The following is a 27,392-nucleotide window of genomic DNA, read 5'->3' as shown; positions in this document are numbered from 1 at the left end:
CACTTCTCAGTGATTTGTTTTCCTGAAGTAACTTGAATCCTAGGCAGTTCCTATCAGCATAGTAACAGCTTTTATTTTATACCGACGGAAATGTTCTTTCCAGTTGTTGTTGTTTTATTTAGCCTCCTTAAACTAAGTCCATGAAGGTGAATGACACTATATTCTTTATGACCAAATTCCCTAATGATTACATGATGCTTCCTGAACTCAGAATTATAAAAACATGAACACCATTCACAATAATTCTTCAAAAAGAGTCTCCACTCATTCCTAAATGAGCACACTTACAAATAAAATCAATAGGCATTTTTCTGTTTTTCCAATTGAATAAGATGCTCTTCCTATTCTTCCCTAAAAGTCTGTGATACAAAAAGAATGATGTGAATTGTCTGAGACCTTCTGACTTTTTTAATACTGTAAGGTTTACACCAGCCCCACAACACAAACTATTCAAAATTAATTTGTTCTACTTTAGTGTTGATTATATACTAATTTTGGCTCTTTCATCCTGCCTGAAAAAGAGATTGCAGTTTCTTATAACAGGGTTGAAGCTTTATTTTATTCAATATAAACTTGAACTTATATCAAATAAAATAATTATATTATAACAATTATTGTATATATAAATACTGATACAAAGGGGTATCTTAATAGAACTGTTTCTCAGAGACAAATACACTATAGAATATCCTTTATTATTATTTTGTTTAATAATTAGGGCCATGAAACTATCCAAGGACCAAGAAGATGTTAAGCTTTATTTACATCTTGGCTAGAAGAGGTGCCTCTTTTAAGTATTAGATAAACAAACCAAAGCTGTTGTTTTCATTAGAACGTAACACTGAATCCAGTTTCCTTACCTCTGAGAGCACCAAAGTAAAATTCAGTGGCAGAAAGCAACTTGATCTCTTGCAACCATGAGTCAAGGTAAACTTTACAGTAGGGGAGGTGGGATCTCAAGATTGTATACTTATTGACATTACTTAATACAAACATCTAGAATACTAGTGCTCCTGGGTGTGTTTCCAATAGCAATGTGATTGCAGTGTTCTGTGGATTAAGTTACCAGTCCTTTGAATTCTGACCTTCAGTCTAAACAGCTTTAGAGGTTACTTTTTCCGATTTGTGAAACTGCAGAAAAGGAGCTAATGCTGTTGGAAGGAGGGGGTGGGGTGCAACTTTGAAGCTGCTAGATATTTCTTTTCTATCATTACTCTGCAATTATAACTAGATGACTTTAAAAACCCTATTTTTTGTAGAGGCATTGGGATTTCTGCCTGTATAATTACTATTTACAACCCGACATCTAAACCTGGCTGCATTGAAGGATCAGAGTTTTGTCTTTTGTTTCAGTGGCAAAATAATAAAAATTAGGAAATTTTAAAAATGCAGTTATGTTCATGCTATGAGGAATCAAAGCAAATAATTATGGTTGATTGAACTTAACAAATACAAAAGTGGATATAAGTGTGTCAATGCAATGATAGTTTTAATGTGTTTTTTTTTTCTTTTTGAAAAAAGAAAAGATATTTTATCTGATTAAAGGTCTGGTTATTCTGCTATGCTTCTCTTTTTCAAGGGTCTCCCTCATCCCAACTAAACAGAGCATGATATAGCCAAAATTTAATGACTGATTACAATGAGTAGTTGCATGGGTAATCCTTAACTTCCCCATTGAATTAATAGTACATAAAAATGCCACAAAGTAGGTGTAATACACGCTACAATGAAGAATCAATGCCATGCTCCCAATGGCACAATTCTGCATAGAATTACCTGTACATAAATCCCATTGATGTCAATATGGAAACCGATCAGGACTGCAGCAATGGATTTGGATTGACTTATGTAACTAGTATTGTAAATGGCACAATAAACATGCCCAACACTCTTAGAAAATAATAAAAAAATTGAACACACAACTAGTGAAGAGAATATTACATATTTGTGTAATAATTTTGAATAAAATTATTGCTGGAAGTTAAACATGCTGTAGAACCTAGTCCTAATGTAGTAATTAATAGTAATTAAAAACAAGTGTGTTTGTGTGTAGTAGTAGTAGTCATCGTCATCATCGTTGTTGTCATCGTCGTCCTAGTATCTTTATTACAGTATCTGACCAGCACAAATATATTATGGCAAAGGTATGGATGAAGAGCTGAAAAACCCAAAAGTGCTAGTGTGGGTCATAGGAGACAATGTACTTCATAGCTGTCAAGCCCTTTGCTTTGTAAGCAAATGTGTAAGGATACTAGACCTGTCAAAGTTAAGCACTTTCCAATGAACATCAATGATAGATCCCAACGATATCAATGACTAAGAGTCAAAGATCTTAAATGTACTTAACTTTGACTGCAGCCATTGTTAGCTTATTTCATTCTGTTTTATAAAAGAAAATTAAACTTCTTATTTTTCATTTTACATTACTTTTTAAAAAGCTAGTTAACTTTTCATTCTTGAAAACCCTGTTTGGGTAATCAATGAGCCAAAAACATCGTAGAAAAGCTTGAGTAACCCCTGCTAACTGTGTACCTTTCAAATGAAAGTTCTCTTATATTTAACTGGGGTAGAGCAACTGTCCCGATTCATTCCATTACATTGTCTTTACTAATGGCCATTTCTAGGGGCCAGTGCGAGCTGGCTCGGCTCATTCAGGGTCAAACTGGACCAGCCTCGGCTGGTCTGAGTTTGAACTGAACGATGCCCAATTTGAGCTAAGCTGGCTTGGAACTCTACTGCAGGGGTGTAACTACCATTAGGCAAGGGGAGGAGTCTGCCTGGGGGCCCCCATGCCTCGAGGGGCCCCCCAGAGGCAAGTCACATGACTATATATAGTGAAGTAAGTGTGTGTGTGTGTGTGTGTGTGTGTGTGTGTGTGTGTGTGTATCAGCGAGGGGCCCATTTTAAAATTTTGTCTTTGGGCCTGCTCCAGCCTTGTTACGCCCCTGCTCTACTGGTAAAGAGAAATCCAGTGATGATTTCCCTTTATCAGTAGGAGGGGCAGGGGGGCTTCTCTAAAGGTAGATTGAGTGGGAGGGGAGTTAAAAATTACCTTAAAAGTGTCTTCGTCAGCCATTGTGGAGTGTAGCGGGGGTGGCAGCTCCCCCCCACCCCTGCCGGCCTCCCCTTGAGTAGCCTGGGCTGGTTTGGGCCTGGTTCAGGCCTCAGTGCATGTGAGGAGGCCATTTTAGCGACTTCCATGCTTGTGCAGAGGCCCGAACCGGCCCTGCCTACTAAGGGGGAGGCCGGCAGGGGCTCGGGGGGGAGCCTCTGCCACTACACTGCGGCTGCTGAAGCCAATGGTGGCAGCACTTTTAAGTTACCTTTTTACTCCCCTCCCACCTGATCTACCTTTAGAGAAGCCCCCCTGCCCCCCCCTTGCCCTTTACTGGTAACACCCTTTACCAGTACACCTCCAAGCCCTTTTGAATCAGCTTAGTTTGAACCACAACTGGGTCTGGTTTGATGATGCTCGGAACTAGATTGGGCTTGGTCGGCTCAAATATGGTTTGGATTTGAGCCAAACTGTCTTTTCCAGTTTTGTGCATATCCCTAGCCGTTTCTGGTAACGTGTGTGTGTGTGTGTGTTGTTTATTTTAAAGAGTGTGAGCCTCTGTGCGAGAATGAACAATTTTCTTATCACTCTGGTATGTAAACTATTGTGTGAGCTTTTTGTTGAAAAGCAGTGTATACATATTCTAAATAATACACCATACATTATTTTAATTGTCATTCAATTCGTTGTCTTGCACAGTTAAATGTATTGGAAAGAATAGTATCAAAAATAATTATGATCTAGTCACAAGCATAGTTATTGTTAGTGCTGAGTGGTTTATTAAAACGAATAACCAAATTATTCTCAACTCATATGGTGAATAATTATTATAATAAGTTCTCCAATCATATTGAGAAAGCATAACATTGTTAATGTAAATTATCACATTTTGTTGGGATCCTGTAATGATCCTGGTCTGTTTTCATCTTAAGTAGTTAAGTAGCATAGTTAAGTAGTATACACAGCTTAGTATAGACAGTTAAGTAGTATACACCGCTTGGTTCATGAGCCTTAAACCTCAGTGGAACTAGGCATAAGAGTATAGTTACTTCAGTTAGAATGTGTGTTCTGAACTGGATTTTATTGTTCAATATTAAGTGACGTAGGATAACTCAGACATTGTGTTTGAGAAAACTAGTCCTTTTAAAGTCAATAAAAGATGTTTCAGTAACAGTTGATGGAATTACAATAGCATGACACTGAGAATACCTAGAGACTCCAAGAGTTTGGCTTTGATATCAGGCCATGTGATAAGAGACATATAATGACAAGTCAGTGGTCTTCTTATCCTCTGTCTAGTACAGGTAGTGTATAAGAAAAGGTTTTCCAAATGTTGTCCAATGAGTCTCCTCAAAAAGCTTGAACACCCTTCATCCCTCCTTCAAGTGTAAACAAAGAGGTGTAAGCTGTCAACACTCACTCATTGCAGGTAAGGAGCCAGGTAGTGGGATATAAAAAAAAGAAACAGTAGAACTACCACATGGACTTCTGGTGTGTTTTAAGATTCCAAGGGGAGAGACTCCAGAGACACACTCTTGCCAAAGGTTAGCCCCTAGCACTGTGGTGGACCAATAAATATGGTGAGGCACATACAGTACTCTCCTGTATTACGTTGACTAGGCTGTGTGTGTATGGAGGGGCTTAGGAAGGGAGAGAGAACACAGAAACCTATTTTGCCTCCTTGCCAATTCAAGGCATACACAAAATCTAATCTTGTGTTTCCCATCTCATTGGCATGTGTGCAAACCTGTTCCCTTAGCATCCCATGATTAAGGTGAGTAAGTTTAGGGTCGAGAAATAAAGTTTCAGAACTGTAAGCTTGTATATAGCATCAGTTCTAGCAAGTAATTTGACACATTCATGGCTAATATTTGTGTTACATGTAATTCTGACTTGGAAGTATACCAACTGTAGAATATATTATATTCAGATATCCCAAGCATGTGCATTGTCCAACAGCAGCCCCTTTCCATGCCACATGGCAATCTGCTTTTTAAACGGAGTAAAATTTCAAAAGCAGTTTCTGATATAGCATTGGAGCTCTGCTGTTCAAAGATAAAAATGTAAACTATTCCACTGTGAATGTGCAATTCCTTGATGCTGCCTAAGGGAACTCTTTAGATTCCAGCCAGGAGAATATTCCAGATTCCACAGCAGAAAAAGGGGGCTTCAGAGTCCCTGGGCCCCTGAAGGAAAAGGGCCCTACCAGCTGAATGACAGCTTGCTCTCCGCTCTCCCCCTCCCACCTCTATGAAGAAAAAAGGTGGGGAGGGGCAAGAGCCCATCTTCACTTTTTGTCCCAGGGTCTACTCCAACTTCCCACGTCCCTGATCCAAGCCCATGGTAAATGGCAGATAATTAATATTTCTATGTAGTCAAGCATAGTGAGAGATCCTGCTATGTTATATCTTAATCTTACACATTCATATACTTGCACACATTGCAATGCAAAATATCAGACTGTTTTATACAACGACTGCTTATGAAATAAGATGGTACATCATGATCAGAGATGGCAGTATATAATTTGAGATCATTATACACATTACATTAGGCAACTGAGTTTTGTCCTGCATCACATTTTGCAAATAATGCAAAACATTGTCAGATTCTTAGCTTGTATCCTCTTTGGGTTTTTATATTAATTTGTTAAGAATTATAGGATAGTTTATGTTCTGTTTATGATAGATTGGCAACAGGGCTTTATGATAGATTGGCAACAGGGCCTCTGTCCTTGATAGACAGGGCCTTTTTTGTTGTAGTTCCTGCTTTCTATTGCTCCCTTCCAAGAGGCCTGCTTGAGGTCTCTCTGCAGATTTTTTTAAAGACAAAAAGTGAAAACATTCTAATTTAGGTCTACTATCTTTTGTTTGCTCGGTTATTTGTCATTTATGATTGCATTGTTTATGTTTATCATGTCTCCTTGGGATGGATTTTCTCTGAAAAAGTGACTAATAATTGTTTAAACATATACACATTACAAAGCGGGTCAGTATGGTTTTAGTAGGTCTCTTACAAACATACTTTCAAGCGTAAACATGCATATGTAGATGTAAATTGCATTGATTTCAGTGAAAGTAGAAGCTCCTTGAGCTAGATATTCTTAGAATCACAGCCTCAAATCTTGAGAGTTATCATCTAGCACTCTGGTCCTAAATACATCTGTGTGGAATAATCGCACTGATTTCAATAGAGTATACTGCCAGTTATGTGCAAGTTTTGGAGAAGTCTGATTGGACCCTGAAAATGAGAATGGGGTGGGGGGTGAGGGAGTATGAGAAGGCGTAATTTAACACACACCCTTCCCACATGTATTGTGTGAAGAATATAGGATCAGGTTGTATAAAGTCATGAAAACGGGAAAGTCTCAATTGGTATAAAATAAGACACATAATAAAATGTACTTTATTTTAACCAGCTGAAAATCTGGCCCTCAATATTAGTAACACAAAAACTTTGTAGACTGGAAAACAGCACATTAATGTTTATGCTGAAACACATTTTTCAGAGTTACTGACATTGTCAAATAATTATAAACACTATTCAATATTTATACAGATAAGGACTATAATTCATCACAGAGCTCTGTGTTAGCTACAAAGCTATCATCTTTTACATCTCTAATCACTGTATTAAGTATGCATCAATGCTTTACTAAAGGATTATTAAAATATTCACAGAGGAATCTCTTGTAAATCCACGGTAGCTCAGCCTTTTCAGACTTGTATATCTCTCTATCTTGTACAGAACACCAGTGAGAAAATTAGCTACTTATCTGTTCACTTGTAAAATATATTTTCTATACATTTTCAATGTAGATTTTAATGTAGATATATTCAGATTCAATTTATCAAGTAGATGCCAATTGATTTGGACAAAACATTGAACAATGGAACGTAATATCTGCTTTAAGATCCATTGCAAACCCACATGTAGTTCATAGAACTGTGTGTATAACAAGCATGCTAATTACTTTTGTAAATTAGCATACTTATAGTAGAAATCTCTGATGCTTGGGCTGTTGCCTTACTTTCCTCTCATTCTTGCTTGTTTTCAAAATTATTTTCATCACTTGTGTATTGCAGGGGTATTATGAATATATAATAGTATAGCAGATAGAATATGTAGGCATTCTTTGTAATGAATGTTTAAGTGCCTCTATTTCACTGAATAAAATTTTAATATGTTGTCTATACTGATAAATATTAAAAACAGTATTTTAAGATACTGTTTATAATGGGGGGAAATCCCAAAGTTATGTTGTTTCTTGTTTTAAGTAGAATCATCTTATCTTAGTAAACTCTTGCCTAACAAAATTAAAATATTGCAAAAATTGTGTTTCTAGTGCAATTCAATCAAGCTTTATAAATAGTATTTTAAGCATGACGCCGAAGGAATATAAAGTAGGCAACTAAATCTGTTTATACTGGCTACATGAACAGATCCAATAGAAATACGTGGATTTTGACCTTAACCTTCCTTATATGGTTATCCCATGATTTTTTGTCTGCGCTAAGCAAAGTGAGATCCTAGGTGTATGAGCTCAAGGCTGTCACAGCAAAACTTTTTTACATGTTGGGAAGTTTTCTCAATATTTTTTCTTCAGAAAATGTGTCAGTTGAACATCACAGCTAGAAGATACTTTGCATTTATAAGAATGGCTTTCATTCAACAAATTTGTTAACAAAAGGTAAGACTATAGTATATGGTAAGAGAGCTTGAGATGAAATTATAAACTGTAGTCCAAAACTGATTTTATTTGGGGCATTTAAACTTATTTGGGTATAAATCTGGGTATTCTCTTTAAAAGCAAATTATTTGTGTTGTAGAAGGACATGAACTAATTTAGTAATTTGTGGCATGGTGAGACTAGTTGTATATGTTGAAGTGAGTGCTTTCTATGCAATTTGTTATTTTGAATTTTAGATCAGTCACAAAAATACTCCCAAGCAAAATCAAACCGTTAGATATGCATAGTTGTTTCCTGATTTTAGTTTCATGTACACAAAGGAAAAACACATGTTTGTGTGTTTATATACACACATGTGTATACACAAATATAATGTAAACAGATACTGTGCACAATAGAAAGATAACAAGGTATGAATTAGGATACCTTAGAATTACTTTAAATGCGTAAATTAAATAAAAGAGTGTGAAAATGATTCATTTTGCACGCCATCATTTGTATCTGTACATTATGAACTGTTGAAAGCTGTGTGGTTATTGTGTCGATTGCACAAGGCAGAGCTGGGTTCCTGACTGTCATATTCTGTCTATAAGAATCAAGATTTTCGTTCTTTATTATTAGAAAGCCGAGAACAAATCTGTTATAGGCATCCACTCAAGTTCAGTCCTGAATATTGCTTGATTTCAAGAGCGAGTTTGATCATCCCCTTCTTTAGCTCACTGAAGGAACCAACTATTTCTTGTGGTTGGAGAGTCTTCTGTGTTGTCTGCTTCGGGTTTCCCCTAAAAACCTGCTTAATAGAAACTGCCCCGTTAGCAGTGGGCTTAAATCACTCCCCACTCCCACGGCTGAAGAAACCAACGCTTGCTAGCAGCTTGGAAGGTGCAGATAACACCAACACCACCCCACCCCCGCGGCCCGCTTGCCAGTCGGAGCTATAAATGGCTTGGTGGTGGTGGTGGTGCAGCAGCAGCAGAAATCCCGCCTGCGTCTTGACAGGGCGCGCTCGGGCTGCATTCTTCCCCCACAGCTGTTTATTCACATACTGCGGGATCCTTCATTTGCATACCAAAATTGTTCGCTAGCAAAGGTTGCCTCAGACAAGCCAGCCCGGGGCTCCGTTCGATTCTTAGCATTTTAAACCAATAAGAACAAGGACAAGAGAATAGCTGTGGTTTGCATTACAAATAAACACAAGGGGAGGAAGGGGAGGAAGGGGGGGTGGGGGGGGAGCCTTGAGGCTAGGTTGGGGCAGACCTACAAGACTGGGCAAACAAATAGGCAGAGAGAGAGAGAGCGAGCGCGAAGGATGAAGATTCGGCGGTTTCTTTGTCTGCGCAGCCTCTTCTGCGATAATATCTCTGGCCGCGTTCGCCGAAGGGCAAGAAGGGAGAGCGCGAGCGCCTTGGCTACCCAAAGTGGGATTTGAGCGGGAATTCTGAGAGTGGCGACTTCGGAACTGGGTGCTGCTGGAGACGGAGCCCTCGCTGCCACTTCCGACTTTAAGCCTTCCTAGGAAAGTCCTCGGTGGCTGTTTTTAATTGCTCTCTGAAGACCCGGCGCCCCCTCCCCACCCCCACTGCCGTCCCACTCTCGCTCGCACTCTCTCTCTCTCTCTCCTTCGCTCACACACGTTTGGCAGGCACAGCCGGCGGCGGCAGCACCACCACCACCACCAGAAGTCGCTCACCCACGCTTTGCTCTAAACTCGGATTTGCCCTCCGGAGTGAGCTGCAGTTCTGGGCTGTTGCTGGAGTGGGACGGGAGTTGCGGCTTAAAACCGACAACCAAAACCTGTCAGGGGCAGGCTATAGTGCTCTTTCACCCAGGAATAAAACTATGTGAGCATTGCTGCGGTGGTTGCTTAAGTCAGAGAAAACGTGAAGGGAGTACATAACCCTGGTGGATGCAGCAGAACCGTTCGCTGTAAGTAGAAACCCGGCTGTTTCAAACCAAACCAAACGCCAAAACTGCATGGATTTGACAACAGCTGCTCCCTTTTGCAAAACAGTGAGAGATAATACTTTTTCTTTTGCCTAACTGAAGCTTTAAAACAAAAACAGCCGCATCAATGGTCTGTTCGCAAAACAGGTTTGTACTTTTCCAAGGACCTGAGTAATCTTCCACTATGGGATCGCCTGCACGGCTCCCCCCCACCCCCCGCGCTGCTTTTTTTTGTTGGTCCCTATTAATACCTAATATACGTCACATTCCTTTTTTTTTTTTTTTTGGTAGTTAATTTTGGCTGTGTTTCACAGCTCGCTACGTAGCCTTCCCACAAATCAGATGTTACGTGGCTCTAAACTATTGTATTCAATTTGCATTTTGCAATTTGTGTTTGGTTTTCTGAAGGATCAACGGGTCACTGGGAAAAAAAGGACGATGATGAGTGATTTAAGAAAATAATCCTTGCATTTTTACAGGATTGGGTAAAATACACAATATTACAAAGAGGGAGGAGGGAAGAAGTCTGGAGGAAGGACAGATGGCAAAGATTTTGACAGCTCTTTCTGAGGCAGGAAATCCTGCTTTCTGCGTTTAAACACTGGCAAAACTTTGTTGAACTTAAAAGGAGGGCTTTATCAACATGGCAAAGTAAACAACTACCTGACAATATTATGTGATGCTGGGTTTTACTGAAAACAAAGAATTTAGGATTAGGAAATGAGACCTCTTTAAAGTGTCATTATTTTTTACATCATGTTTTTGAAATCAATCATGAAATTTATGAGAAATCTTGCTTCTGAGGATGTTTTATAAACATAAAAACATTATTTAAAAAATCAAAGCCATAAAATCATTTAAAATTATTCTCAAATACAAATTTTAGATAGACTTTAAAAAGGGAAGATACAAAGTTAAATTTTGGGCACTTAAAAAACCTAATAATACAATTCAATTTCCCTTTATTGCAGTTGAATTGTATTATTAGCACACACAAAAAAAGCTCAGGTGATTTAGGTATATTTTTCTAGGTTGTTTAAAAAAAATTGCTTCTGAACATTCTGAAATCTGCATCTTAATATCCTAGTGATTTCTAACCCCCACCCTGTAGTCCCAAGAGAATTATGGATTGACTGAATACATGTCATTGAGTTTGTATAAAACAAAAACAAAATATAGATTCATGGAATCTTAGCATTACCTAGGCTCAGTCTTGTCTCTTAATGAACCATCTTTAGCTTTAGGAAGCTGAAAATTCTGTACTGTGACTGATGGAGGAAACCAACGATTGTTTTACTTTTGGTGCCCACAGTGTGGACACATATTTGTCAAAATGGAAGATAAAAAATCTTGGGAATTTTGCTAGATAATCAATAGTAGGTAAAATGTTATTCAAGAAAGTGAAAGTTCATGGTTTAACAGTTACATTTTTTGCTTTTTTAGAATGGTCACAGAATGCCACTTCTGCGTTATATTTCAGTCATATCACAAAATATTTCAGAAGAGTTTAAGTAGACAAATAATGATATGGTGTTTGGGGAAGGAAAGGAAAGCACCAATTAAACTGAATTTTTTAAAGAAGGAAAGCATATAAATTTAAAAAACATTTTCCGTTGTTTTATACTTTGTATATTGGCAATAATATATTGAAGACTGACAGAATGTAGTAATAGACTGAAGTTATAAATGAGGGTTTTCACCAAAATCTTTCAGTGTTGTATGACAAAGATCTTAACTTTACCACAAAAAAAATAAATTATTAGCAAGTTGCCATTGTCTTAAAGATTTCTGGTTTAGATCACAATTGTGATTGAAATAAGTTACTAACTCACATGTGAGTTGTATTTGTTTGAATAAGCATTGTATTTTTACTTTGAACATTTCCTTTCAGCTGAAAGAAATGTTTTAAATTATAATCATTTCATAAGACTTGTTTCTAGCAAGTGGAAAAAAATTCTGGAAACCCCATAATTTAGACAAGTACCTACCTTTTATTTGCTCTGTGCTGCTGAGATTTAGAGTCCCTTCCCATTTACAGTTTACTTTTCACAGAACATTATTAACTTTTTGGCTTCATACATGATTTTCTGTCAGATGCTTTTGATTTGTAATTTAGCAAAGCATAATAAACAGTGAAAAAGTCATGAATTTTCTCCTGCATCCTGAACTCTGTGGTAGGGAAAATGTGATAAAATGTGTACCTTAAGTCTTGTTTGATGATCTCTCAAAGCAAGTTTGCCTTCTGGAAATAATTTCTGGGGTTGAAGAGCATGGTATTAACAGATTTAATGTGGCTATTCAGTGGATTGGTGGAGTACTATGTGAGGTTTAACAAAATGAGAGAGACAAATTGAACATCAACAAAACTTACATCTGTGAAGAATTATAAATTTAATTATAAAAAAAGCAAACTTAAAAGATCTTATTAACTAATCAGAATTAGATGTTACTGGTTTCATCTAATCTAAAAATTAGATTCCTAATGTAATTTTGGGTTACTGGCTTAAGATGCTGGTAACTTTTGCTCTCCTTTATTTTTCATGTCATAAATACTAAGGATTGCAGTATCTGTGGTATATGTTAAAGCTTAGCATTTGATTAGCTTATAGTCACTTCCTAACTAGTGATCATGTAGGATTACTTGGAAGGTAGGAACTAACACTTGCCATTTAAAATATTGTTGATCTGATTAAGTGTGTTTGCATATCGTAGCAGTCACCTCCCCTTTTTAAAGTATCTTTTTCTGCATATATTTAAATTGTTGATGTAATTTCCCCCCTCGCAGATTAATTAATGAGCATAAAACCATATTTTTGAACCCCATTTATTTTGTGAATAACGTATTAGAATAGTATAGTTATGAAAACATCGTCTGTACACACACACACCCCAAACTGGGCATCCTAAGTGCAGTTCCTCACTACACTGTAATTTTGCATCCTGCATAAAAACTGAAAGCATGTGAAGTGTAGCATTTTGTAAATTGTAACTAATTTCACCAACATCTGTGTCTAATTGTTGTCTGCATTTGCATTCTTGAGAGGAGATTTATTTTTCCTGTACCACTATGCAGATTCAGTTGACCAATCTTAGTCAGGATTAGTAGTTTTAAAGTTATTTTGATTAAAGAATCACTTTTAAATACCATAACATACAACACATGGTTTAAATAATTCTTAATAGGCAAAAGACTGTAACTGAAGTATGTCTAATGAAAAAGAAGATCTTGGAGATGAACACTCGCAGCTTATAGAATATTAAAAAGACATGCAAATATTTGCATAATATATATCATATATGCAAATATGTGAAAGTTCCAGCTGGAATCAATATATGGTGATGGCAGAATATTATGTTATCATTCATTTTCAAAACAATTTTTTGTGATTAATAGTCTGGGATTTGCAAATTATATTCTTTATTCTTTTCACTATAACTTCATTTGTACACACATATATTTTACAAGTAGTGAATTTTAAGTATTTCACCCCATTGTCACCAAGAGATAGCTCTTGAGTATGCTTAGTTCCCACCTATAATTTATTCAAGGTGTACAGAAGTAGCAGGAGAGAATGTATCCTGAAGGCATTCTACAGCAGTGTCTGGGGTTAAGAGTAAAAAGTTTCCATCTTACAGCTGGAGCTTTCTAAAAAAAACAAAAAACTTTCTTTTAAAAATATGACTTAGCTGTTACAAGTACACATTTGATACTCCAGTTTGATTTGGCTTGCTATGGTCTATTAAAAAGCACACTATGCAGCATTTTAAATACAGTTAGGAAAAAAAGTTGCAGTTTTTCTATCTGTGTTACAGCTTGCTGTTTGCCTTTGTCTGTAACATTATATGTTGCCTGGCTGCTTATAGGAGTGGTGTACTCTTGCTAAAGTAGTAATTCTGTCTGTGATTAAAAATAACAAAAACTGCAGACACATAAGTGAGATTTGCCTGGATGACTTTTATGGCACTTAAAATGCCTCATCTCTCTTGTCTTTGTTCTGTGATCATCTAAGAGATGTCAGTTCAGGTTGGGTGGAATTCTGGATCCAGACATTTAGACAATGTATTTCCTAGCTGGGGAACTTTTGTTTGTGTTTCAAGCTGGCAGCCAATCTTCACCTGGGCTTTATCACCTGCTGGCAGTGGTTAGTGGCTTTGGAGGGAACTCTGGTATCAAAGGCTAGCCATTAAATAGAGCCCAGGAGAATGCATTTTCTAATAACAAACATGGTACAACTCTGCAGCTCGTTTAGATTTTTTTTAAAAATGCAGTTAGTTCTTCCTGAAGAGCCTACATTAACCAATGAGAGTGCACTACAGAAGCTAATTTTCACAGTGTTGATTTTAGTAATAAAGGACATTTTTTGGTGAGGTGTTCATATTTTGAAACTCTTATGTAAAGTTGTTTTCCCCACATACAATCATACTGAAGCATATCCTGTTCCTTTTACTTTAAGGAACATTGCAGGGGTGGGATTGGGAAAGGTGAGATCTGGGGAAGGGGAATCTTTGGCCTAATTAGGCATGTAGGCTCTTTCTGAGTCAATATTCAGATGCATAACCCAGCATGGCATTTTAAACCCATCAGTACTTTTTGCAGTCTTTCAAAAATGGCCTTGAAGCTAGACTTTCAAACCTAAGTGACAGAGAGTGTGTGGGAAGAAGATGAAAACGAACATGATAAGGATAAGAGATTGTCAAGAGTTAAAGGAGTGGGAGGGAGATGTATTTCAGCCAGTGATAACAAAAGCTGAAAGATCTTCAGAGGATGCTGGGGGGACAGCACTAGTTCTTCGACTCTTCTATATGCTTGCTCTGTTAATTGCTACCTTTCCCAGGCACCTCTTCCTAAACTACCTTAGCAAGACTGCTTTGCATGTTGATTGGGGGAGGGGTAATCCAGTGAGCAGCTGTCATAGGCGAGTGATGAATCACTATCCCGTCATTTGGCTGCCTTCCCCATGACATGGGCTGGAGGGGGATAGACCTGCTGGAGGAAACAACAGTTGAGGCTTCAATTTAAAGACAATATGTCTTTCACTACAGCAGTAACCCCCTCCTTCTCTTTTGGTTAAAAGACAGCATTACCATCCCCAGGAAGATTTCTTTGTTTAGTTAGATTAGGACCTGACATGAAAGTAGAATAACAGAGGCTTCTATTTCTGTCCCTGGTTTGCAGGTGCAAAAATCCCAAACCAGTTCAGATGTTGCTGTTTCCTCTATTTACAGGTAAGGATGAGCTCATGCTGGCCTTTTTGTAGGGAAAAAATGCTTAGTAGAAAAAAAGTTGCTACATGTGACAGACATATGTATGAAATTGGTTTGTTGATCATTTTAATCTGGAGAATATTCTTTCAGTGCTTTGAGAAGTAATTTAAATATACAGTGGAAGTCTTAATGTACTCCTCACCATAACATTACACTTCATTCATGTACTGAGGTAGTTCCCTGTTTGATTTTTAAACTTTTTGTATTGCTTGGATTTGGTTGTGAACACTGCTAACATTAAGTAGTGTATTTAACACTACTTAAAGTGGAACTTTTAAAAGCAAATAGAACTGGCAAAACACTTGTAGCATGGAAAAAATATGTATTCATATTAGAAAATGTAGAGAGCAATCCTAGCCATGTTTCTTTGATAGTAAACCCCAAGTACTGAATTTGGGGAATTCACTGGAATTCACTGAGTGCAATGGGATTTATTCCCAAGTAAGTGTGCATAGATTTGTAGGCATAGTTCAAGTGCTTTGGTGAACTTCAAATATACCTTTCCTGATGGCATGACTGTTCAACAAAAAGAATAAGAAAGCAAAATTCATTATCATTTTGGAAACTTTGGTCTTTAGAAACCTATTCTTCATTCCTGAAGAATGAAGCAAGTGCTGTAACCGTTTCTTTATGCAGGTCTTATTATTCTAGATTGACTTGAGCATTGTCTCTTATCTGCCTAATGTGTATATTCTAGAATGCAAATAGTAGTTGAGAATGATAAACTGACTTATGATTAGAAATCTTAATATATTATTGAAGGGCAGCTATATGCAGTAAAATATTGATTATTTTGGAATGATTCTCAATTGTTTGTTTTATTTTGCTTAAGTGACAGTTCAAGTACTGCAGAGTGCTAAGGCATACTAATGTCTACGGATTCACTGTACATTGGCTTTATCCCTTTTCAATTGGGCATGCTTTATATAATCCACAAAGCAAACAAGAGAGCAGACATGATGTTTTAATGCTGCATTTGTTTCAATGGAAACAGAGGAACAATTAAGTAGTTTGCCAGAGTAAACACATACATCAGGAATATCTCATTCCTTGTCAGTAGACTGTAGGTTCAACTATTGCTTCAAGTGTTTTATTTGGTTTGGAAGCCCATTAAATCACAATTGAGTGGTAAATTATATGCAAGCAAACAGTGTCAGTTTATTTTAATGTGTTTTTATTTTGTCTCTCATGCATACTTCATAAAAATGTAATGTGTGAATAGGCTAACTATAAATGTTTTTTAAATCTGTTAAGGATTGCATTATTATATGTAGGCATTAATCATAAATTTAATATATGAAGTTATAAATAAATAAAAGTTGCAGTCCTAAATACATTTACTAGGGAGTAAATCTCATTGAACTCAGTGGGACATGCTTCTGAGTACATGTGCTTAGGATTGTACTGTAGATGGATTATTGTGAGGAAGTATTTTGTAAAATTAATGGTATAGATGTGGGGAAGAGCCTACATAATCCTTCCCTAGTAAAATTCAATGCATCAGTCAAATTTGCTGCTCATTTTTTTTTAGGTTTATGGAAATGCAGGATCTAGCCAGCCCGCATAGCCGTCTAAGTGGTAGTAGCGAATCCCCTAATGGTCCAAAACTTGATAATTCTCACATAAATAATAATTCCATGACACCCAATGGCACAGAAGGTGAGTTCCTGTTTGTCTTTGTAGACTCTTATTTTGTCTTAGGCCTAGCTCTTACAGATGTGGTAAGCCTGAGTCTGGAGTGTACACCTTCAGACAGCAGGTGGGGGCTCACATGATGGACTAATCCAACATACAAAAACAATTTCCTACACATAAAAAGCAGCATGTCAGGGAAAATATTAGGGTAAACTTATCCCTATCTACCTTTTTATGAGGAAGAATTATTTTTATATAGAGGAGTCTCCAGCTGAGGTGTCTGAGATAGTTCTTAAATCCTAGGTGGTACAGTCCAGACACAGTTTTACCACATCAGTGGAAACTAGGCCTTCATTTTCTAAGATATAAGAAATGCTGAATTATTAACATGAGTAATAACAACATTCTGCTACTGCCTACATTTCTACATTTTGTGTAATATGATGTACAAGACCAACTCCCTAAATATCAAAAGTTGCTAATGGGCAAAATTTGCCGAAGCATGGATGATTCCCTATAGCAGTGGCTATAGGGATTGTTGTAGGGATTGAAGCAATGGGTTCAGGATTGTTGTCTATATTTTTATCTGACTGCTACATTGTAAAATAATACAATGAAACTAATACAATGAAAAACTGTAATGTGGGTAAATGATGAAGTGTGGACCACTACATTATTGTTTTCAAATATAGTGTTTATATCTCTTAAAGCTTAGATAGTGGAGTCTGAGGTTTGGTTAAACAATGAAAGACACATATGTAGAGTTATAGGGCATATAAATATAAAAGCCTTGCAAACAGTCCTAAAGGTATATAGTTAATGATTAGGATATTTTGAGCAAATTCATTGACAAATGATATGAGAAAATGATACAGAATATTGAAATGTTCATATTCGAACATGTTGCTTGTAATCAACATTTATTATTCTGAATCTAATTAAAAGAAAACATACAGAACAAATTAAAGAAACTTTCATCAAAATATTTTACACAATGACCATTTCAGCATTTCATTATGATTAGAAAGTGTATGTTAAAACAAAGGCTTTCATTCTCATATGCTCCTTATTAATAATAATAATAATTCAATTTCTATACCATCCTTCCAAAAATGGCTCAGGGTGGTTTACAGAAAGAAATAACAAATAAATAAGATGGATCGCTGTCCCAAAAGGGCTCACAATCTAAAAAGAAACATCAGATAGACACCAGCAACAGTCGCTGGAGGTACTGTTGAACTAAATGGGCAGTACTGTTGAACTAAATGGGATTTGCTTCTGAGTACATATGCATAGGATTCTGTTGAAAAATGTATGAAAATTCCTTTTGAAATGTTTTGTTAGATTGGACATGCATTTAGTTCTTCTGAAAGCTATCAAATAAACATATATTTTAAATATTTACCCACCACTCCTTTGCTCTCTATCCAAAACATTTCTGCTCGTAGTTCTAACAGAAGACTGTTTTGGATGGCATCTGGGATATCAGATTATTTCTTTTTTAGCCATAATCCCTACTGAACCTAATGGAGCTACATTAGTACCCTCAATCAGATATTATTTGCAAATTCTGTTTTCCTAAAATGGAAATGTTTATATTAAACAAGAAATTTAATCAATATTAGCAATTGATCTCTGCTCTTTAGACAAACTCATCTGATTTATTCACTCCTTTTGCACATAATTACTTAGTTATCTACTCATGCATGTATACAGAATTTAGTTGTGATCGTTATTATGGGTTTGGTCCTGTAATTTACTTTATTACAGGAGTTTGGTCCTGTAATTTACTTGAGAATTGGTCACTTCAGATTTTAAAATTGAAATTGAATTGACTTACTCATTCTAACAAAAGTCACCCTGTTTATAAACAACTTTACTCGGAAGCTAAGTGTCATTGATTTCAAAGGAATTTATTTGAAAGCAAGTATGCTTAGACCACAGTCTGATGTATTGCAATTTAATATTAATTTAAAAAGGAAACAGAAAACTCCTGCTGGACATTAGTACATATGCTTTTGGAATTTCTGTGAAAAAGTACTACTATTTTATTTTCTTTGCAATTTTCCTTTAGGTGACATGACTCTGCTCAGCACTGCAGACTGGTTGTTAAATACTAATACACAGACCACTGCAGGTTTGTGTAGCCACTGTGAATGCACAATTGTTAGCATGCATTTTAAGGTTTTGCAAACTATCAAAAGATTCTATACCAGTTGTGTCTAATCTAAAACTGTAAATGCTGTGAGTTATCCTTGGTGATAAGCAATCAAGATTGTAATTTTATGTATTCTTATTGAAAGTAAGCCCACTGAATAGTTTAGGATTTACTGCTTAGTAGGGCTGCCAAGGAACAGTCTGGAAGTATGATTTTCAAGAGAAATTAATATTAGCATATATCACATATATGGGAGTATGTAAACTTGCTTCACAAATTTTTATACAAAACTAGCTGAACATAGTGGAGATTGTTTTGTCTCCTCAAGATTAATTTGATCTTTTGATCATTAGGACATATTACTTACTTTATACTTTTTGTTTGGTTTTTGTTTTTCTGCTGAGTGGAGGGTTTGCAGAGAGGTGGACAGCAGTGATAAAGGATAAACTATTGCAAAGAAGTCTGCCTTGTTTGAAATTGGATGTTTTGATGAATCATAGAATGTATAGAGATGTTGACTTTGGTTTCCACTTGATTCCCTGAAACTGAACAGCATAAAGAAAGTGTGATTTGCTTGTTAATTGCATGAGAAATTGAAGTGAGTCGCTGAACAGGTGATCAATGTTTGTCAATGACTATGGATAGAATAGACAGATTCTAATCTTTACTGTGACCTTATCATTCAACTACAGCATGCAAAATGGGTCCTTGGAGTTTGTATATTTTGTGCATGTTAAGAAGTTAATTGTGATGCAAAGTTAAGTTTTGCATCAGTCTATAACAGTGTTGCACAACTCAGTACTGTACAGGGAAAGGTGTTTTCACAAAGTAAAAACAATTATACCAAAATGAAATGTTTAAAACCTTTATGCTTTAATTCTTCTCCAATGTGCCTCTAATTAATTTGCTGCAGGAGGATGTGGTTGATAGATACGTATCTTTGGTAGTTAATATTTTAAACGTCACACTAAGTGGTTAACCTTTTTACAGCAAGGATTTAGGTGGATAATATAATGCTTTGGTATATCTCATGCTTAGTATTTTTAATCTCTGTAGAAATAGTGCAAGACTGAATAACACCTTCATAGGATTGGGTAGGGTGGGGACTTACTTCCAAGTTAAGCAGGTACGGAATTGCCGTTTATTAGTTAACTTTAGTAAGGTTTCAAGACGAGTTTAACTGAAACTTAATTCATGCCTCACAATTAATTTATAGTAATTGTTGTATGTTGGATCTGAGTCTCCTAAATTCATATTAGGAAAAAAATGAAAGTATTGCTGTAGTTTATGACTTGTTCATTTTGTTTTTCTTATAATCCCCGCCCTGATCCAGATGGGAATACTTGTTTACGGCTGATAGGGATGAAAAAGGGAAAGGTAAATCTTAATTGCTAGTTGGCAGAGTTCTTAAGTATCTCCCAAGAAATAAATTCGTATCAACTAAGAATTTTTTAATAGATAATGATAGCAAATGCAACATACCAACACAAGATGGGATGTCATGATTGGCACAAGAAGCTTTAACTTATTCAACCGGAAAGTGGGCATTTTGGCAACACTGTTTGAGTACAGTACAGAAGTTGATAGTGAAAAAGAGCTAAGATTGGCAGACAGTCTTTGTATAAGTTGTGAAAACTCAAGTGAATAAGCATATTGGATATTGAACCAAATGTCTAATCTCATGAAGTGGCATTTTAGGATACTAGTGTCCACCTTGCTCAAATATTAGCAGGTACTTAGTTAATTTTATATACGTAGATTTCCTTTGTCATTCTTGAAGTATATATGTGTTTCCTTCATAGTAAACATATCATATGTAGTGTCATATATTGTATGCTGAGATAGACTGACATTGGATGCATTCTTTGGCTTAATATGATTTATAAGGATAATTGTTTATGTTTTGATGGAGGATATTGATTATATAATTCGGCGTATTTTGTTTCTGTACTGTCTTATTGTTCCTCTTATTGTGTCTGTTTATGTAACAACATTGGGATATATAATCTTTTATTGGAAATAGGTACCTTTTCCAGGAAAGGTACAGTGAACTTGCTCAAGGTATGTTTTCCCTGTAGGAATAAGAACAACTAACTGGATGAGTTCAGTTTGTGGAGGGGAACCTGGCTAAGAATTGGACTTCAGAATTCAGCACCAATCAAATCCTGTTCTTATCCAGTAGATGTGTGAGTCCAGTTGGCTGCTTCAGAAAGTTACCTTTTGATAAAAACGAATCTCTTGTGTGGCAGAGATTACATCACATTAAAAAGATTAGGTGAAATCCAAATGACCAGGGTGCTTAGAGGTCCCTCTCCCACTGATGCACCTCACATGGCCCAGAATAATAATCCTTAAATTGAAGAATCTCTAGAGCAGGGCTGTACAACCTGAGCCCTCCTGCAGATGTTGGACTACAACTCCCATAATCCCTGATCTATTGGCCACTGTGATGGGGATGGTAGGAGTTGTCATCCAAAAACACCTAGAGAGCCAAAGTTGTGCAGCCCTGCTCTAGAGTTCATCCATTCTACTGTGTGTATAGATCGTTTCTAACTTTCTGTGGTTTCTCCCTAATTGATTAATGTGAGTAGGTTGTGCCCAGGAACCTATTCCATTTGCAGAACAAGCTATTTGCATAAGGGAAAAGGGGTGATCCCCTTTCTCTGAAGCCCCCTGCAGTCCCATAAAACATTTTCAGGCGCTGCAGAGGACTGCAGAGAAAAGGTGAGAATGGAGAAATCACTCCTCTCTCTTGCACAATGGAATTTCTTTTGCTAACTAAGTAAGTTCTAAGGAAACAACTTTATGTTCGGAAATCCTGATAGATATCAAATGGATCCAGGTTTGAATGTCCTAATGTGGGGACTAAGTTTAATTTCTGCTGTTTTCAACCCAGAAGTTGTGCTTTGAGATTGATCAAGAAGTGAAGTTATGGGTGTTGCCTTTTGAATCTTTGTGCAATTCAGTACATGGAGGTGCTAAGGTAGAAGAAGTTCTGTCAGCTGTTAAAGAGGTTCAGTACAGTATATAAGATTCCATTATCTGTTTACAAACCATATAATTTATCTGTGCCTCAGTAGTCATCTTTAAGAATTATCTAGTTGGATTGCTGCCATGGTGATCATATTAATGTGCCAATTAATATATATCAATTCTGTGTTAATTGAACACAGGGTATAGGCATTTAATTAATTTGAATTTTGTCCTAAATGCAGACACACATGCTTAAACTGTTTTGATGGTTTTGGTCCTGGTCTTTATGCTGTTACTCATTGATAGTAGATAGATAATTTCCATCTACTAATGTATCACATCCTACATTTATTTATTTACTGATTCTTTGCTCTTCTGCTTATGTTTCTTATGAAAGATAATTCTTTCATTGTCTGTTTGAGAGAGAGAAAGTTAGGAACTCCGGCATTCCAAAAGCTTCATTCATATCTATCTAAATTTCAGATATGAGTAAGAGATTAATGGTGGGTCAGGCTAGTTTGAGTGTGTCATGCATTCATTATCTCTTCTGATAGTATGAAAATTATTTAAGGATGCATAAAAGAAAAACATGCCATTTCTGTACTAGTGTGGGAATTATTTAGGTCTATTTTCACACTTTCCATCTTGCTTATATTGGGACAGCTGAACCTGAAAGCCATTTTTGCTATCAAGCTCTGGCAGTACATGTGGAAAGGTTGCGAAGCAAATTATTTGAATCATGGAATCTGATTTGCTTTTCCAATGTGACATATGTCCAAGGTCCATCTTTGGTTTCCAGACTGAAGGTATAGGTGTTAGATTTTATTGTGCATTTTTAGTAAAAAGAAAAGTTCAGTCTTTTGATTGGGAATATTGGGCTTTTTGTAATAGTCTCCCCCACCCCACTGCATAAAATCACTTTTCAAACATGCATGTATAGATGGTATAGTGCTATTCTTGTTTCTATTTGATAAATGCAGCATAATTAGCAGACATTCATAGTTTAATGCATTGTTTGTTCACATTGTATATACGGTATACATAATTCAATTGTATGGTAATATTTAGTTCTTTGAATGTTCGAACTAAAACAAATTGTAAATATAAATGGCATCGCCATAACCTTTTATATAATAATTAATACAAGTTTAATATAATATCTGATGATGAACCACATGGCAGATAGTGTTCACAGCAAAATGAACAAGGTACAGAGATACCAAGTGAGAATCCTCAGAATTGCCCCTTCCATAACATTCAAGCACTGCTAAGAAGAAATACATTTTTAATGGTCTAGAGCAGGGGTTCCCAACCTTTTTTTAACATGAAACTCTTCTGTTATAAAGCTTCAACTCATGTACCCCATAGGGAGGAGTGTGTGTGTGTACGCACAAACACACATGAGCGTATACATGCACGCACAAATTTAAATGTTATAGTTTTGAAACAGGCTACTCTAGTCATTGGCTTACATCTAGGTTAAGTTACTAATGAGTGCACCCACTGAAATTAAGTTTACTTGTCCTAGTTATTTCAATGGGAGTAGTAACCTTAAGTGGCGCAGCAGGGAAATGGTTGACTAACAAGCAGAAGGTTGCCAGTTCGAATCCCCACTGGTACTATATCGGGCAGCAGCAATATAGCAAGATGCTGAAAGGCATCATCTCCTACTGCGTGGGAGGAGGCAATGGTAAACCCCTCCTGTATTCTACCAAAAAAACCCCACAGGGCTTTGTGGGCGTCAGGAATTGAAATTGACTTGTTGGCACACATTACCTTTTACTCAGTACTAGTTTTCTGAAGCCTATCAGGCTGAGGGGAGGTATGCTGAGCTTCAGCCAGGAGTAGAAAAGAATGGTCTTCACTCTCACCCTCTCCTTTTGCAGTGGACACACTGCTGAGGTCACATCAGATTCAAGTCGGCAGTCCTTATAGGGGGAACAAATAGCACGGCTGCAGTGTGGGGAGACTCTGAATACCCATTGAGCACTTCAAGTACCCCTAGGGGTAATAGTACCCTCCTGTTGGAAACCCCTGGTCTAGAGAAAATTTGTTGTTTGTGTTACTTCTGTGTACCTATTTCAGTGAAGGCCTTGACATCTGTTTAGAAAAATAGGCTAGGAAATTTAGCATTCTAATCTGAGAATTTTAAATGAGTTCAAATGACTTCATTATAAGGATCTGTAGGATATAAATGATGCTGAACTGATTTGATCATTGCAGCAGCATTTCCCAAACCTTTTGAACTTGGGATCCCTTTCTGAATGTACTTTATCTACTAGAGCCCCCTTGTACGAATCATTTGTTTGACAGATGGCCATGTACTGATCCTTGCAGAGGCAGTCTTGTCTGCTACTCTTTGCAAGAATCTTGGACTGGGGTATTAATTCATATGGCTGACATACTGATTAACCCAGTGGCATCATGCCAAGAAGATGTACTGGTACTGCACAGAGTGTTTTTAGCCTTGTAGTGTGGAGTGCACAGGATCAGGGCAATTTCCACTAATCTCTGCTTCCCCCAGAAATGCCCTGCACCACCCAAAAATATGTCCCTGAGGGTCACATAACCCTCAGGGACATATTTTCAGGAGGTACAGAATATTTCCTGTGGAAGCAGAGATTGGGAAAAAAAGAGCCTCCACCATGTGGTATTCTGAAAGTCTGCCACAGTATGTGTGTGTCTTCCCAGGTGCTATCTCCCAGGTGTCAATCAGTGTGTCCTTTCAGCTGAAACGCTGAGAACTGAGTTGAAATATGGATCTTCATTAGTGTAGGATTTGAAGTGCTCACTTTTCTTAGCTGAGAACTCACATCCTCAATTTGCCCAGTCACACAGGGAGCCATGCTTGGGGTGTAGGGGTCACCACTGCACTCCCCTAGAGTGAAATATTAAGTTATTGTGGGTTCCATGGTCAAAAAAACTGGGAGGGGGCATCCAGTGTAACCAGTGGGGGTACTCAGGAGTAGGAAGTTCTACTCATGTAAAAAAAACAAAAACCTGTTACTCCGGATCAGGGTTAATTGTGCTCTTTTCCCCTGGGCTTTGCCTGTCATCCTTTACTGGTTCTCTGACAAATTTTGACTCCTACTTTGATTGACCTGTTGTTGGGGGTGTGTGGATTTTTGCCTTCATCAGGGTTGAGGTGATGCTTTTACACATTATACATGTTGTCGCAACTTGCGGGATAACTGGATGACATCAAGTAAGCAGGTTGTGAGGTGTGGTTTAGGAGGCAGCTTTTTAGGGATGGTATTGTCTTGAGGTTTGGGTGATCTCAGTCTGGGTTATCGGGTGAGAAATTTAACCAAGTGGCTAGTTTGCCTCGGTTGAGTCATAGTGCTACTTTCCTTGGGATTTCCTGGATGGAGGTTCTATAGCCTAGACTATGGTTAGGGCTTTAGCTTGGGAACTACTAGAAGCTCCCAGGCTTATCTGAAGTAGCTCTCTAGGCTTTAGAATCTGCTTTTCTATCCTTTATGTCCCTTGTATATAGTGGCTGACATCCTGACTAAATTACTTTACATAAGTCCTATTGAAATTAATTACTCCTTTATGATAACTCCTAAGTACTATTGAGTAACTTAATTGGGATGTCAACTGCTTTCTTTAATCATGGCTACTTTTTAAATATTCAGAAAAGTGTATATTGTCTTGTTCAGTATTGTTTTAATATTAAAATATCAGTGTAAAACAAATGTCAAATATAATTTATAGCAGAAGGTAAGAAAAGATCTGAGGTATTCATGAATAGGAAGATATTTCAGATGAAATTTGATGAATAATAATAATAATAAGGGCACAAGATCATGTGTGGATTGGTAACTGGTTGGAGGACAGGAAAAGGAGGTTAGGTGTAGATGGACAGTTCTATAAATGGAGGTAAGGAAGAAGTGGGGTACCACAGCAGTCTGTACTGGGACTAATGCTTTTTAATTCATTCATAAATGATGATCTAGAAGTTTTGCAGATGACACTAAACTATTTAGAGTAGTGAAATCCAAGAGAGATTGCGAGGAGCTCCAAAAGGTTCTCTCCAAACTGGTTGTGTGGGCAACAAAAAAGACAGATGCAGTTCAGTGTTGGCAAGTGTACAGTGATGCATATTGGAGCAAAAAACTCCAACTTCATGTATACGCTGATGGTATAAGCTGTCGATGACTGACTAGGAGAGGGATCTTGGGGTCATGGTGGACAGCTTGTTGAAAGTTTTGACTCAGTGTGCGGCAGATGTGAAAATGGCCAATTCCATGCTTGGAATCATTAGGAAGGGGCCTGAAAATAAAACTGCTTATATCATAATGCCCTTATACAAATCTATGGTGCAGCCACATTTGGAGTACTGTGTACAGTTCTGATCACCATAGTTCAAAAAGGACATTATAGAACTGGAGAAGGTGCAGAAGAGGGCAACCAAGATGATCAGGGACCAAGAATACCTTCCTTACTAGGTAAGGCTACAACACCTGGGTATTTCTAGTTTAGAAAATAGATGACTGAGGGGAGACATGATAGAGGTCTATAAAATTATGCATGGTGTGGAGTAGGGATGTGTACGGAACTGAATTGCCCAGTTCAGCTCAAATCCGGACCAGATTCTAGGGACTCGATGGGTATACAAGTAAAGGGCTAAATGCAGGCGGGCGGGGAGCGAAGGTTGTAGCCTGTAAATATTTTAGTTTAAAATCAAGCCGCAGCAGCCACGGCTGTGAGAATGGTGGAAGCAGTGGCGGATGCTCCTTCTACCTCCCTACTGGCCTCCCAAGTAACCAGGTGGCTGTGCTGCAGCCCATTTCAGGTGCACAGTCTTTTGGGAGCATGGCCAGGGTGTGGGAGAAGGCCCTGCTGCCACCTCCATCGTCCCTGCCACCACAGCCACCCGTACAAGGCCTGAAATGGGCCACAGCACAGTTGCCTGGTCACTTGGGAGGCTTGCAGGGGTGAGGAGGATCCGCCACCACCTCTGTCTTCCCCACAGCCACTGCTACTATCCTGGTGGTGGCGGCTTGATTTTAAAGGTAAAATACTTAAATGCTACAACCTTTTCCCTCCCCCTCACCTCATTTAGTCCTCTGTGCTGGATTAGGAACATAGGAAGCTGCCATATACTGAGTCAGACCATCGGTCCATCTAGCTCAGTATTGTCTTCACAGACTGACAGCGGCTTCTCCAGAGTTGCAGGCAGTAATCTCTCTCAGCCCTATCTTGGAAAAGCCTCGCTTCTACGTGAACAGCGACTCTTTGTCTGAATGGGTCCATGCCCTACACATAACACCCTCCTATCATGGGTTGTTGGGCCAATTCCTATAATATATTTACATGGAATGTTAATGGATTAAGGTCACCAAATCGTAGGCAAGAGATCCTACACTTTTTAACAAAATGGAACTATCACATCTATGTTCTACAAGAGTCCCATTTCGAAAATGAGAGCCACTGCTTTTCGGCACAACAGCACTGGACAGTGGGCCCATCCTTCTGGTCCTATGATGGGGTAGCAATATTGTTTAAAGACAGACCTGATCTCAAAATCGAGAGGGTATTGGAAATTGATCAGGGCAGACTAATGTATGTAGATTTTACTGTCAGGGGTGACCCAAGCTCGGCAACCACTCTAAGGCTCGACCGAGCCTTTAGACTCTGCGCCATATATGCCCTGGTACAATCACACC

General features: G+C 37.6%; 1 protein-coding gene and 1 long non-coding RNA gene across 28 annotated transcripts in view; one reads left to right on the top strand and one right to left on the bottom strand.

The window, feature by feature from the left end:
* Positions 1-7,591: 7,591 nt before the first annotated feature.
* The window catches only part of EYA1 (EYA transcriptional coactivator and phosphatase 1), a 165,387-nt gene continuing 145,586 nt past the window's right edge, over positions 7,592-27,392 (top strand). For 7 of the 27 annotated variants that reach the window (XR_008306465.1, XM_053247567.1, XM_053247559.1 and 4 more), the window contains exons 1-3: positions 8,986-9,671; positions 16,486-16,613; positions 18,664-18,726. Coding sequence is in view for 18 of the 27 variants with exons in the window: in XM_053247567.1 (XP_053103542.1) it covers positions 9,652-9,671; positions 16,486-16,613; positions 18,664-18,726 (211 nt within the window). In the remaining 9 variants the exon portion in view is untranslated. Of the gene's footprint in view, positions 7,746-8,985; positions 9,672-9,762; positions 9,837-10,106; positions 10,175-11,844; positions 11,864-14,865; positions 14,916-16,485; positions 16,614-18,663; positions 18,727-20,080; positions 20,125-21,504; positions 21,530-27,392 lie in introns of those variants that run through there. The other 20 variants (XM_053247573.1, XM_053247570.1, XM_053247572.1 and 17 more) reach the window with 14 other exon arrangements.
* Positions 8,024-11,725, bottom strand: LOC128323795 (uncharacterized). Its single transcript, XR_008306466.1, has 2 exons — positions 11,678-11,725; positions 8,024-8,535 (listed from the first exon to the last, which is right to left on the bottom strand). It is a non-coding gene; the product is annotated as an uncharacterized LOC128323795 (long non-coding RNA).

Source organism: Hemicordylus capensis, chromosome 4, assembly GCF_027244095.1.
Source record: "Hemicordylus capensis ecotype Gifberg chromosome 4, rHemCap1.1.pri, whole genome shotgun sequence".
Classification (NCBI taxonomy): domain Eukaryota; kingdom Metazoa; phylum Chordata; class Lepidosauria; order Squamata; family Cordylidae; genus Hemicordylus; species Hemicordylus capensis.
Note: the sequence above shows the minus strand (reverse complement) of the source record. Positions and strands in the feature narration are given on the sequence as shown.